This window comes from Bos grunniens, chromosome 17 (assembly GCF_055505025.1).
Source record: "Bos grunniens cultivar Pamir isolate PY7600 chromosome 17, Bosgru_T2T1.0, whole genome shotgun sequence".
Taxonomy (NCBI): Eukaryota; Metazoa; Chordata; class Mammalia; order Artiodactyla; family Bovidae; genus Bos; species Bos grunniens.
In genome coordinates, this window is record NC_141181.1 from 44,506,343 (window position 1) to 44,521,372 (window position 15,030).

General features: G+C 38.4%; 1 protein-coding gene across 5 annotated transcripts in view; it reads right to left on the minus strand.

The window, feature by feature from the left end:
- ZNF891 (zinc finger protein 891) overlaps positions 1-15,030 on the minus strand; it is a 35,583-nt gene that overhangs the window by 19,164 nt on the left and 1,389 nt on the right. For 2 of the 5 annotated variants that reach the window (XM_086347094.1, XM_086347095.1), the window contains exon 2: positions 5,020-7,308. The exons of the other annotated variants lie outside the window; for them this stretch is intronic. In XM_086347094.1, coding sequence (XP_086203220.1) covers positions 5,558-7,204 — 1,647 coding nt within the window. In that variant the 5' untranslated portion in view covers positions 7,205-7,308 and the 3' untranslated portion in view covers positions 5,020-5,557. Of the gene's footprint in view, positions 1-5,019; positions 7,309-15,030 lie in introns of those variants that run through there. 5 annotated transcript variants of the gene reach the window in all.

Here is a 15,030-nt window from a genome sequence, read left to right on the forward strand (position 1 = left end):
AATAATCCCCAGATTCACGTTCCCACCAAGTATATGATCAGACAATGGCCCTGCTTTCATAGCTGATTTAATTCAACTGGTATATAAAGCTCTAAATGTCAAATGGAAATTACATACAGCATATAAGCCCAAGTTCCAGAATGGTGCAAAGAACTAACTGAACCCTTAAAGAAACACTTTCAAAATGGATTATAAAGACTGATTATTCATGGATGGACTTACTTCCAGTGGCCTTGCTCAAATTAAGAGTGACCCCGCATTCCCATGGTTATTCTCCTTATGAAACTGTCTATGGGAAACACACTCCCATAGTAAGACAGGTATTAGCAAATTTGCCACAGGTAAGAGGGGATGGGATTTCACAGCAAATGGAACAATTAAGTAAGGTAATAAACCAGGTAACTAAGTTTGTCCAAGAAAGGGTGCCGTTCCCCCTTGGGGAACAGATTCATGAATTTGTGCCCAGTGATCAAGTGTGGGTCAAGGACTAGAAGTATGATTCCTTGGCCCCACACTGGAAGGGTCCATACACTGTTGTTCTAACTACACCTATAGCAGTTAAAATCGCAGGTGTCACTCCCTGGATCCATCACACAAGGGTGAAGAGGACATACCACGCAGACCTGGAGGATGCTGAGTGGACTGCACAGAAGGACCCCACTGATCCCCATGAAACCAAGATCATCTTAAAAATAAAAAAGTAAAAATGAAGCTCTGCAATCAACTCCTGATACATGGACTTTCCTGTATCATCTTGGGACTAACCATAATTTCAACACAAAACATTTTTATCTCATGGCACATTCCTATGCGAACTTCCATAACACTTCTAACTGTTGGGTTTGTGGGGCAATGCCTTTGTCAGTAATAGATAGATTCCCTTGGTGGGTGTCTCCCCTCCATAGAGAGGACTTTAGCCCCCTCTGTTCCTTTTTGAGACAACAAAGAAACAACAATCTCTTTGGTAACTCACCATCTGTCACTTCTTTCTTGGTATAAACTGAAATCTAATCAGATTGATCAAGGCCATGGGGTGACATCTGAAGTAAATGCAAGCTTTACAGAAGTGACAAAAGCCTATAGTTTAAGCCTATAGTTTTTACTTAAAAAAATAGTAAAGATAAGAACTCTATGGCCAATAAAAGGGGCCAATCCATCAGGTACTTTGAACAACTTTACCAGATATGGGGTGAATATTTTTGGATGACTCCAGAAAAAGCCCAGCCTATTGTCCCTACCCCTATCTGCTGGGAACAAAGGGAGCAAAAGATTGGATTTGGTGACTATCCCATAGATCCAAAAGAATTGAAATACATGGGATACTTATCTTCTGAGCAATGTAACCAAATATTAGAGGTCACCTATTGCCAAGATTTACCAGCTCGCTGGCCTGGCTCAGACTGGAAAAACAACCCTGGGATCCGATGGGTGGCCCCTAACAACATTCAATGGCTGTGCGGGTCAAATTTATGGTCTTGGCTTCCAGTTGGTTGGGTCGGCCGCTGCACTTTAGGATTTGCCTTTGCTCATGGAAGTATTAAGCCATCCTTATAACAAGTCCCAGTAAATTTGCTGTATTTACATGTGTGGTGGGCAAGGTATGTATTTCAATGGTATGATTATCGAGCTGCCTTGTTCATACCATCTATAGGAACAACAGATACTATAATTAAAGTAGAAGCTCTAACTAACTTCAAGAAACAGGCCCTCCTGGACAACACAAAGGCTATCCAAGCTTTAAATGAAGAACAAATACAAATAAGAAGGGAAGTGATTCAAAATTGGATGGCTTTAGACATACTTACCGGAGAAGGCAATGGCACCCCACTCCAGTACTCTTGCCTGGAAAACCCCATGGATGGAGGAGCCTGGTAGGCTGCAGTCCAAGGGGTCGCTGAGAGTCAGACACGACTGAGCGACTTCACTTTCACTTTTCACTTTGATGCATTGGAGAAGGAAATGGCAACCCACTCCAGTGATCTTGCCTGGAGAATCCCAGGGACGGGGCAGCCTGGTGGGCTGCCGTCTATGGGGTCGCACAGAGTCGGACACGACTGAAGCGACTTAGCAGCAGACATACTTACAGCCACCCAAGGAGGGACCTGTGCTGTAATTAAAATTGAATGTTGTGTGTATATTCCTGATTTATCTGGCAATGTATCAGCTGCTCTAGATAACATGAAAAACCAGGTAAAATCTATGTTTAATGATAACCCTCCTTTTTGGACTTCTGTTTGGCCATGGATAAAGGGCAATTGGTGGAAGGCTATGTTAATCTTGTTGTAGTTGCTCTGTTAATTTTGTTATGTGGACCTTGTATTCTCCAGTATATTGTCTGGTTGGTGTCGCTGAGATTGGCTGCATTCACCCAAATATATGCCAAAAGAGCTAATGTACAATACATCCCTATGAGTGATGCTCATACTAGAAGTTGAGAGCATCAAGGAGGGGGAATGAAAAAGCAAAGGAGCAGGTTGCCCTGACTGGACTGAATCTATCTTTAAAAGAAAAGGTACTCCATCTTACACTCTTGGCAAACTTTGGACTGCATACCTGGGAAGCCATAGAGATAAAATGTCAGCGGCTAAGCACGTCTCCCAGGTGGATAAAAACCAGGCCAAGCAGACCCTGTAGCTAGACCTCCTGGAGCCAGAAGGAATGCAACATCCACCACATAATCTTAATAATACTTATTGATGTAGACCAAATTGTATGTCCAGATAGCTTTAGAATGTAAATTCATGGCTGTAACCTGACTGTATCTCTTACTAACATTGTCCAGAGTGGACTTTGGAGAATCTGAGGATGTGGGCTTGGACATGTACACTTTGGGTATAAAAGGTTGTCACAAAAATCGGTTGGGGTCCTTGGCTAAGGAGGAAACTCTGTCTCGGACCCACTGGTGTAATAAACTGCACTTCAGGGGACTTCCCTGGTGGTCCTGTGGCTAAGCCCCCAAGCTCCCAATGCAGGGGGTCTGGGTTCAATCCCTGGTCAGGGAACTAGATTCCACATTCCACAACTAAGAGTTCACATGCTGTAACTAAAGATCCCACATGCTGCAATTATAAGATCCTGAGTGCTGCAACTAAGAGCTGGGGCAGCCAAAATTAATGAAGTTAAAAAAAATAAATAAATACATAAACTGCACTCCACTAGCCACACTGTCCTTCTGACTGAGTTTTCTTTCTGGAATGTTTGGCTATAACACCTTGACCAAATCCCTTTTCAGCAACTTCCCTATGTTTCTCCTACTATCCAAATTCGTCCATGTTTATTCTTTACTTCCTCATCCTTTATCATTAAACTCATCCCAATCTACCACCCATCCTCAATATACCATTCAGTATTTACACCTAGTTCAGTTCAATTCAGTCGCTCAGTTGTGTCCGACTCTTTGCGACCCCATGAATCGCAGCACGCCAGGCCTCCCTGTCCATCACCAACTCCTGGAGTTCACTCAAACTCATGTCCATCGAGTCGGTGATGCCATCCAGCCATCTCATCCTCTGTCATCCCCTTTTCCTCCTGCCCTCAATCCCTCCCAGCATCAGGGTCTTTTCCAATGAGTCAACTCTTCGAGGTAGCCAAAGTATTGGAGTTTCAGCTTCAGCATCAGTCCTTCCAATGAACACCCAGGACTAATCTCCTTTAGGATGGACTGGTTGGATCTCCTTGCAGTCCAAGGGACTCTCAAGAGTCTTCTCCAACACCACAGTTCAAAAGCATCAATTCTTTGGTGCTCAGCTTTCTTCACAGTCCAACTCTCACATCCATACATGACCACTGGAAAAACCATAGCCTTGACTAGACAGACATTTGTTGGCAAAGTAATGTCTCTGCTTTTCAATATACTATCTAGGTTGGTCATAACTTTCCTTCCAAGGAGTAAGCGTCCTTTAATTTCATGGCTGCAATCACCATCTGCAGTGATTTTGGAGCCCAAAAAAATAAAGTCTGACGTTGTTTCCACTGTTTTCCCATCTATTTCCCATGAAGTGATGGGACCAGATGCCATGATCTTAGTTTAACCTCATAGTAGCATTTAAACAACTGATTTTACCTTCCTTCTTCAAACACTAATTTGTTCTGGTTTAGTAAAATTCTAGTTTTACTTACTTTAGATATAGGTCTCCTTGGTCCGTGGTAGACATTCTCTTTTCACACTATCCATTTTCCCTGTGCAATTTTAGTAACCTCCACAAAACCCATTACCCAGTCTATCTCCTGATGTTGCTAAAATTGTATCTCCATCCTAGACATCTCCTCAGGTCCAGATCAACATATAAGCCTGCTCATCTAATGTCTCATATAACATGAGTAAGACAAATTGTAACTACTGCTTTTTACTTCCATCATAAGTTCCTCTTTCTGTATTTTGTTTCTTAATAAATTAGAGCTACTCTGGTCAGTATCTGTAAGACCAAGTAGCAAATCTCAAGGGTTCACTCAGCATTTAAAATCAGTAACTTCCCCTTTACTTGAAGACTCACTGGTTTTCTCATGCTGAAATGTTGGGATTTCCTTCCTGCTTCTCTGACACCTGCTTTCAATGACCTCAGCTCCATCCACTCTACACTAAGCCCAAAAGTTCTATCAACACATCATTTCCATTCCTCCCTTTTCTATGGTATTATCCATTTCCATTCCTCCCTTTTCTATGGTATTATCCAAATTTGTACAGTCAGCATAAAATATTTAACTACAAACCTTGTGACCTTTGTCTTTAAAAAAAAAAAAAAGACAGTAAGATTACTGTATTGACTCTATTCCAATAAGCTTATTTTTCTCATATAAAAATATGTCCAAATATAGGCAGTGTAGTGCTGGTACAACCATTTGAAGATATCTTTGTGAAACCAGGATCTCTCTGACATCATCCTTATTTAGGCCATGCTTGTCATCCTCCTGGTCACAAGATGACTCATTCAGCTTTATGAGTGCAATATCCAAAGGGAGAAGACTAGGGAAGATAGAATGACAAAGTGCAAAAGGCAAAGAGAAAACACTAGATAGATCTGTCCCCAGTAATACTGTCTATATTTGATTCATCAGGAATGAGGGGAATGGCTCCGCATGGCAGCAAAGCTGCTGAAAAGAGTTCTATAATTAGACGTGTTGATATAAGCTAAAATAGGATTGCCAGTAGGGAGGGATGAAGTGAATATTCATTTGGCTACTAGCAGTATCTGTCACACCAGGCCAGAAAGCAACTCTCAAAAAAAAGCTAGTAAAGTAGTATCATATAGTTCAGATACTTTGAACTTAATACAGTTAACTTAAAAATCAATAAGGTAACTGCAAACATATTAAAAATACATGATTTTAAACACTTATGGATCAAAAAAGACTTAATGTCATAGTGGATATTAGACAACACTTAGATTTAAAACAAAACAAAACAAATTATCATAGACCAAAATGTGTTATATAGCTAAAGGTGTGTTTATAGGACTATTGATAGCCTCAAATGCTTATTTTAGAGAACAAACACTGAAACAATGGCCATGAAATCCACCTTAAGACAATGAAAAAGGCAGCCTCACATTCTTAACTGTTACAGGGTTTCTCTTCCAGTATGAATTCTCTTATGTATAATAAGTGAAGAACTCTGACTGAAGGTTTTTCCACATTGAATACATTCATAGGGTTTCTCTCCAGTGTGAGTTCTCACATGTCTTCTAAGAGAAGAGGAAACACTGAAGGTTTTCCTACATTCCTTACATTCGTAGGGTTTCTCCCCTGTATGAGTTCTCACATGCATTTTAAGAGATGAGAGACCACTAAAAACCTTCCCACAGCCAGTGCATTCATAAAGATTCTCTCCAGTGTGTATTTTCTTGTGAACTTTAAGGTGAGAGCTTGTGTTGAAGGCTTTTCCACAGTCATCACATTCATAGCGTTTCTCCCCACTGTGTATTCTCTTGTGCACTATAAGGTAAGAACTTGTGCCAAAGGATTTTCCACAATGATTACACTCATAAGGTTTCTCTCCAGTGTGAGTTCTCACATGAACCTTAAGAGATGTTTTTTGACTGAAAGCTTTTCCACACTGATTACATTCATAAGGTTTCTCACCAGTGTGAGTTCTTACATGTCTCCTTAGGGTTGAGGAATCATTGAAGACTTTCCCACATTCTTTACATTCATATTGTTTCTCACTCATGTGACTTCTCTTGTGCAAAATAAGATTAGAAATCCTTTTGAAAGTTTTTCCACACTGATTACATTCATGTTTCTCGTCAGTAGGAGTTTGCTCCTGTTGCTCAAGGGATGAATGATGACAAAAGATTTTGTTTTTATTACATTCATAGGAATTCTCCACCATGAGAAAATTGTTGCATATAGGAAGCATATTATTATGTTTGAAGTGTGTATCACATTTGCAATATGTGTACACTCTCTGTGCTATTTGAGTTCTTTCAAGATGCCACAGAGTTCTGTCAAATTCATGACTTTCAGAGAGCCTCTCACTTACAGAGATATTTTCAAAATTGTTTAGGATTGGATTATGCTTCAAACACTCAATATTTAAGTAACATTTATGGCAATGTTTACTGGTAGAAACTCTCCTTGAAAAAACAAGTGTTGATCTAAGTTTAGAGTTTTCCTCTAATTCATGATAGTCAAACAATCTCTCCTGAGATGCTGTCTTCTTTTGAGTAAATGTCACTTGCCTCAAAATTCCCTCTGGGATCTTGTGCTGTTTTCTGATTCTACCACATTCCCAGTCTTCTTTTAATGTAGAAGACCAATCATCCATTGTGAATCTTATTATTTTCATGCCACCAGATGATTTTTCACCCAAAATATTCTGATTAGAAGTTGACTCTTTGGTTTTGAATTGAATCTCCCAGTCTGGACAGGTGCCTTGGGGAATTCTGCTTTTCACAGTTCTTATGTCTTCTTGACCCGACAGGGAGATCACAGGCTTGCATAATTGATATTCCACTAAGGTGAGATTTATATAGTTTTCCAACATCACATCTCTGTACATACTTCTCTGAGCAGAGTCCAGCATCATCCACTCCTCCTGGGTGAACTCCACAGCCACATCTTTAAAAGACATTGGTCCCTGTAACCAAGTTGCTGGGAATCCTGGCACTATCCTTTCCCCCTTAGTATTTCTCATATAGAAACAGGCAGAGTCCTGTGCAGGCAGAGCCCATATTGAGGATAGGTCAGTGGCCGCCATCTTGAGCATCTGAATGTGACATCCACCTGCACAACAGGGCTGAGAGATCTGGATACTTTTTTTTGTTTCTCTGGTCCAATCAGGTCAGGAATGCATTTCACTGGGTGTCCTCCCTGTAGCCAAAGAGGCAGGTTCGGGTAAAAGAAGAAAGGTAAAAACAGGGTTCCATGGGAGGCAAGGTAAAAAAAACAAACAATTGTAGACCCTCCCCTGTACCTTCCAGCAAGGTCTCATCAATTTAAAACATTTATTGGGATTTGTATTGATATGCAACATAGTCATCTTTGGCCCCCTTCTAGAACTGCTGCCTTGGTTATTTATACTGGCTTCTCCTGTAGACTACTACTGAGCTCTGGGTAGAAAAACAAGATTTTTAAAAATTGAAGTCAAAGAGAATCAGTTTAAAAAAGGCACATTTTCTTGAATTTCATGCATACCTTACTACTTTTTCAGTTCACTGTTTAAAATAAAAAATAATTTTCCTGCTAATCACAACTGTTTTAGGTAAATTTATTTATTGTATATGTAACTAGGTATTTACCTAAACAACCTCACACGTAATTAATAGGACTAATGATTTGGCTGCTACCCTACTTAGAATTTTATTGGAGTTGTTAAAGGTAAACGTGACTTTGAAACAAATGTTCATTTGATTACCTTCAATTTAATCTCTGTCCCCAAAGTCCATATTTCCTTATGATAATTCATTCTATCTAAAACTTGAATGGGATTAACAAAGAGGCATGAACTATGTTCTAAGTTTTGAGACTGAGGCCTTTAAATTTCAGATGGTACAATACTTCCTGAATAATTTTTATAATATAAATATTGAAACAACTGACACATTGTGTGAATAGAAATGAGGAATGCTTGGAAACTTTAAGGATCACAACAAATCATGCAATAATATATTACGCTAATATTTTTACAAATCTCACTTTTTTAAGGTTAGTTGATAACTTTCAAATATAAGACTTCTATCTCAGTATTATACTCTAATAGAGTTCAAGTTTAATGGACAAAATTAGAGAACTCACATTTTTATTTAGACAAAGATCTTCAACAGGTAGATTTTATGTACCTAATCCAGAAGTGTACATAAGACTGTCATTTTAATGTAAATCATATAGAAATATACATCTGATTTGTTCCTTGCAGGTATCCTGAGTATCCAGAACACTCCCCATCATACATGCCCAGAACTGACTCAATTAACAACTACAAACTGAAATTAATCACTACCATTTAAAATTGAAACAGAAGTCCAGTATCTATCCCAAAAGATTTTGAGCCCAAAACTTTCAAGGGAAAAATCATTTTACCAAATAGAAGAAAAAAATCTGTGCTTCTCGAATTACTCATGAGACTAGTAAAATCTTCCAAGGATAGTACAAAAAAAGATTAAAGTGCAATCTTAATTATGAACATTGAAAAAGTTCTAAGTAAAATATTAGTTAATTGAATATGGCAGTGCATTAAAGTAATAATACAATGTCACATTCAAGCAGGGTTTAACCAGGAATGCAGGAATGGCTGAAAAGCAGAAAAACTATTATTGTTATTATAATGTCAGGGTATAATGAACACTCTTGTATCCATCACTCTTGTTTTGAAGCAGATCTGTCTGGGAATGATGTATTACTCATAAATATTTCAGAATTTATCTCTGAAATTAAAAACTCCTAACCAAGATATTATTATCACACCTATAAAACTAGTAATAATTCCTTAATGTCAAATACACCAGGCAGTCTTCAAAATTTTCTGTTATCTCATAAATGTTTAACTCCACTCCCACCTTGTTTCTTTGACTCATGGTTGAAATAACGTTCATACAATCTTACATTCTTTAATTTAAAGTTTGCCACAGAGAAACGATATCTCATTACTGTGATACAGCTCAGTAACAGATTAAGGTGTGCGGACAAAGGATGTCACAACAAAGGATGTTGTGGCTTTCAAGCCATCCAGCCACTACAGCCACCCTAGACTATGTATCCTGACGGGATTCAGCATGGAGAAACACAGGATACTGACCCTAGATAGATAAGGCGCATAGCAAAGGAATAATTACAATAAACTCGGACTCTTGCATCTTCCCATACACAAAAAGTGCTAAATTCATTAACCTGAGATATCTAGTTTTCTTTAATTAACAGTATTTTTTTGATGTTCCGACTACCAGTTCTTTCTTATAAAAACTCCTATATATCCTGGCTCCTCCCTTCTCTTTGGAGCAATCTCTCAAAGCTATTAAGAAAATTCACAGAATAAAATATAATTCTCAACTTTCAGGTTGTGTATTTTTTTTCAGTTAACAGTTCTGGCAACCAACTAAGGGACCCAGAGTTGACTTCTCTCCTTCACATGAACTCTACAATGAGCCAGAGTCTTAGTACAGGCCTCCTGTGCCCATCTGCCTCTTCAAAGAGTTCAAATGAATATGGTGAATCTCTCTTGCTTCTCCTGGTTCTCCCAACTACTTGCTGATGATACCGCATTTTATTTGAGGGTGTACAACAGGTACTTGGCTCACCAGGTGAAAGATACTAGGGGCGCTTGGTTGACAGACACTATGAAAAAGTTACCACTGCCACCACCCTACTTCACATACACAGTTGGAAGATCCTGGGGGACCCAGGATGAAAGACAGCAGGATTTGTTCAATTGAAAGACACTTTAAAAACTAAGAAAGACACTGAGTAATCTGGGCTGAGTGGTTAGGTAGGAGGTTGACCTGATGTTTTTCCTCAAAAGGCTACCTTAGCAAGAATTTGTCAGAATAAAAGTGAAAACATTGCAATAGCTTTCAGCTCTGAAGAAGGGACATCTCAGGGCCAGCAATGGCTTTCTCAGGCAACTGAGAAACTTGCAGGAGTGCTAAAGGCAAATCTTCATAGTGTCCAGCTATCCCTATAGGGAAATCCATTCAATTTAACTTTAAAAACTTACTCTCCTGGGGACAGAAATAAGAACTAGACACTATGTGATCAAAGCACCATGATGGTCTTCTACTACCAGAGGGATAACTGAAACACATTAGAGGAGCAGAGAAGACTCTAGGGTAAAAACCTAGAGGAATTAAGCTCATAAGCAGCACACTGGTCCACCACATAATTTCACTGGCAAATTTTATCCTCAACAAATTCAATTTTAAAATGGGAAATAGATTCTCTCAGGTAAGCTAGGGGAATCAGAAAGCCAACCTCCAACTAACACCCTAGCTAGATTTATGTACATACAGAGCTCATACTTGCAAGAACCTACCTAATTGGGGATTAAAGGAAATCTCACCCTGAAAATGACTATGATGGGGCCCTTTTTCTGCATACACAGTCAAGTTAGAGAAAGTTAGCTTGATAAAACATCTTTTCAGAATTCTGACCTTAACGATAAAAGCCCTTCTACGGTGAACCTGCATTTCTCTTTCCTGTGTCTTTGAGACTAAATGTTCTACCTGTTCTTGTGTGGTATATGTGTGTGTGACTTGAGAACTTGGTCTCTGCCATCCAAAAGGCACACATATCATGTTCATTTGATGACAAATATCTGTCTGACTGTACCAACTGTTTGGGGCTTTTTGCCATCTTAACCTTCATTGTGTCAGTCTGTACAATGAAGACCTTCACTTTCTTAAACTCTTTTTGGGAGTAAACCTTCTGGGTCTTGCTTAGGTGGCATCCTTTACACTGTCTTGTAGGGAAGCCTCTTGCATCTTATTAGTTTGGGTCACTACTATCATATATTTCATTAATGGCCAGATGATGGAGCCATCAAATGGAAGAAACTTCTAAACTGGTAAATTTTTAGAGAGCTCTCATTATAAACAGTTGTTTTCTTGGTACTTATGGGGGGAAATAAACCACATTAAATGATGGAAGAATTATAAAATTATTTATACGCACACACACACATAAAATAATTAACCTAAGAACTCTTTTAATTTAAAACAAACAAAAAAAAACAGTTTGCGAAGTCTTATTTGTGGCCTCTGCTTCCCCTCAATGGATCTTACAGATGCTAATAAAAACAAATTAATGTTAATTAGGTAAGTCAACAGGAAATTTTAAAAAACTGAAGGAAAGTCTACAAACTTTTTCCTAACAAGGGGAAATTTTAAAGTGACTCATCCCCACAAAGATAAATCTCTCAGTGGTTATTAAGAAATGGGATAAATAAAACAGACATTAAGGGAATTAAAACAAAAAGTTTTGATGCAATACTATCTCAGGTTGGATGGGCCAAAGGGACACCCATTGGTCCCCAACATTAAAGGGCCCCAAACAAGTCCACCTTATTTACCCTGAGGCAGGAGATAGATGGCCCTCAGGGCAAACAATTGGAGTTTCATTCTCTGTGGATCCATACTCCAAGATGAAAACAGCAGGACAACTGAGGAGGCTGGGCCTTGGCCAGACAAAAGATAAGTGACCACTTATTTTTCAGTCTTAAAGTCAGGAGGATTCCCCAAGTACACAAACACAGAGAAGTTCCTTAGGGAACAAAAACGAGGGGGCGCCATCCCATAGTAAATGATGCTAACTACCCATAGGCCTCTGCTGTAACACCCATCTTGGCTAAGAGATGCATGGGAGGATCCTGAGACATACCAAATATGTACTCCAAATCAGGCAAATCAAAAAGGACTGACCAAAGGAAAACCAGAAGAAATGCCCCATGTAAGTGATTTAAACTGCCCCAAGGGTGCAACTCTCTGAGTCCACCCGTGTGTCTATACACAAGTAATGGATTCTTTTTCCTCCTAATAAACACTTTACTTGTTTCACTACTTTCCATCTTTGTGGCATTTATTTTCTGCAAAGCTGAAACGCCAGGGCCTTGCCACTGACCACTGGTCTAGTCCCTAGCATTCGGTGCTCTCAGTGCCACAACTCAACCTCAATCTCTGTCCAGGAACTGAAGCTGTTGCAGCCCAAGGCCACCGAGACCAAACCAAACACACACACACACACACACACACACACACACATAAAGGGCTGGAAAAAATCACACTGAGATAGCTGACCAACAATTACTTGGGGCAACAGGCCAGTTAACCAAGTTAAAAGATTGACAAAAAAAGGCCTGAGTCCCTTGGTTCAACCCTTTACTAGGGACCCCAGAGCATTTGACATAAAATAGATAAAAGGTCAGGGGATAAAAGAAGGCAAAGCTTCCATGACTCCTTGTAAGACCAAGACTTGTTGATAGGCTTCCTTTACTGTTGGGGACCAATTGGTACTATGTCTCCTGCTTGGTACTTTTATTATAAGACAACATGTAGATATGCCCCTCAAGAAATCTTAATTAAACTTACTAAAGGAAACCAATAGAGTCATACAATATAAAGTAAAAACTGGGACCAATATTCAGGGGCTGCTGCTGCTGCTGCTAAGTCGCTTCAGTCATGTCTGACTCTGTGCGACCCCATAGACAGCAGCCCACGAGGCTCCCGCGTCCCTGGGATTCTCCAGGCAAGAACACTGGAGTGGGCTGCCATTTCCTTCTCCAATGCATGAAAGTGAAAAGTGAAAGTGAAGTCACTCAGTCGTGTCCGACTCTTAGCGACACCATGGACTACAGCCCACCAGGCCCTCCGTCCATGGGATTTTCCAGGCAAGAGTACTGGAGTGGGGTGCCATTGCTAACAAAGTTAATAACAGATTTTGTTCTGGGTCTAATCTGTGCACTCAGAGGGCCTTTATTGAATGCCTTACTCAAGCTTTTGAAGACAGTGAACCCTAAAGTTCTATGAATAGTATACAGAACTCTTAATTTTCAGTTTATTTGGAAATCATCTCACCCCAAATCTGATTCATAGCCCACTTAAAGGTTTATTAAGGACAAATAGAAATCTTAAAAAATGTTTCCACAAATAATAAAGCCTTAATCATCTAAGCAAGTAAATTTAATTTATTCCCACTGTTAATTATAAACTAAATTTATATTGTAATACCTCATTCAGAACTAAGTTTTTAAAGTGATGCTATGAGATCTCTAGACTGTCTGTTTATATGTGTGTGTACACATTATACATATAGATGTCTCTATCTTCAGAAAATATTATCAAAATTAAACTTATAAAGAGTTCTATTTAACTGGCTTATAAGTAAGCACTTACAAATTAAATATTTCAAAATATAAAAAAAAACTGGTCAGGATGAATCCCAGGCTCACATGATCTAGAGGAAATACTCAATATTAATTAACATTCAGTATTAAAGCTAGCTTATAAGCTTGCTGGTTTATTCAATATAGACAGGTCTTATTTTTGTTGTACCTAGGTTTATTGAAGGTCAATATGTTCATGTTATTTCTGTTGCAGATTTGTCAGCAAAAAATTAACTTGGTAGGATGGTATTTTCATAACTTATAAAAGTAAATGAGGTAAGAGTTTTCAAGTGAACTCTTTAGGAATAATTATATATCTAAAATAGTTTCTCCTGATTTTTAGTAACTTGAGTTTTTCTAAGTTAAATGATGGGAATTCATTAAATAGCCAGGTCATTTCAGGTAAGATAAAACACATGAACATTAATTGCTTAAACAGGTCTAAATTTACCTCCTTTTGTCTCCTTATGAGACAGAAACTAAAGATGTTTGGGATTTTTAGACACATGTCTTGTAAGACACTGAAGAAAGAAATCAGAAAATACATGTTACTAGGGGTTATGGAAAATTCCAAGTTTGCCAACCAGGAAATGCTGCAATAACAAACAGTTCACAACTACATGCTGCACGTCTGTTTTCCCTAGAGATTAAGGTTTGAAGGGTTAAAACTGAAATATAATTAATAAATATTAAGGAAAGCATTTTAATGTGCAAGGGGATTAGAATTTATGTTTTCGGTAAACGAAGGTATGAAGAATAGAAGTGAATTTGTTGGGTAAATAAGGGTGATTTTGTCCTGTAGTTGGTTATTTCTTGATAAAAAAAAATACGGGACAACCTAATATGGATACAGAAAGTTTTGGAAAGTTTGTAGAAAAGGAGCCCCGAAAAAGTAGTTTTGTATATGTCAAATTCTAACTAAAAAGAGTTCTTTTGACCTTTAGCCAACTCTGAGATGCTTCAAAGGAGCCCTGAGACATCTGACAGAAGAATATTAAACTAGGCTTACTTGGTATGTTGAATTACTTGAGAAGCATTGTCGGGTGATTGGAGATAAATCTTAGGTTATATTGTATCGGTAAATGTCATTAATACAGATATTCCAAAACTTATTTGGCATTTCTAAAAATATGGTATGTCCTGGTATAATGTTACCAGTCATAATTCTAGTTATTGAAATGCTTTGTGTCACAGAAATACGCAAGTTTCTTGGCAACTGCCTTGTAATTAGAACTTTGACCATGTCATTCTAAGAATACTTTTGTAAACAAAGATAAAACATTTATCTTTTTCTCTCTACCTGATCCTTCCATAATTTGGCTTCTCCAGCTGACTCCAGATGACTTGGCCTATTATGTCAAGATTACAACTAGTTATACTAATCATTGTTTTAATTTGCTCTCTCTCATTTTCAAATTATTTATGCCTTGTGTCTCTGTTTGCTATGGTATTAATGTTACCAGTTGCATTATATTCTGTTTTACAAGACTGTTGTCTCTTGCATTACAAATTGTGTTACTAGGCCTCCAACAAAATTAATATCTCAAAACAGTTAATCATATATATAACTCTACACATAATTAATGTAATAGTACAACTCCAAATATGGTTAGAAGCAACAAGGGAAAACGTCTACTGGATCATAATAAACGAGTAATACAAGCAATCCAGAGAATTTCAGACGATCAACAGTGTCTAATCAAAAAAAAAACATAAAGTGAAAA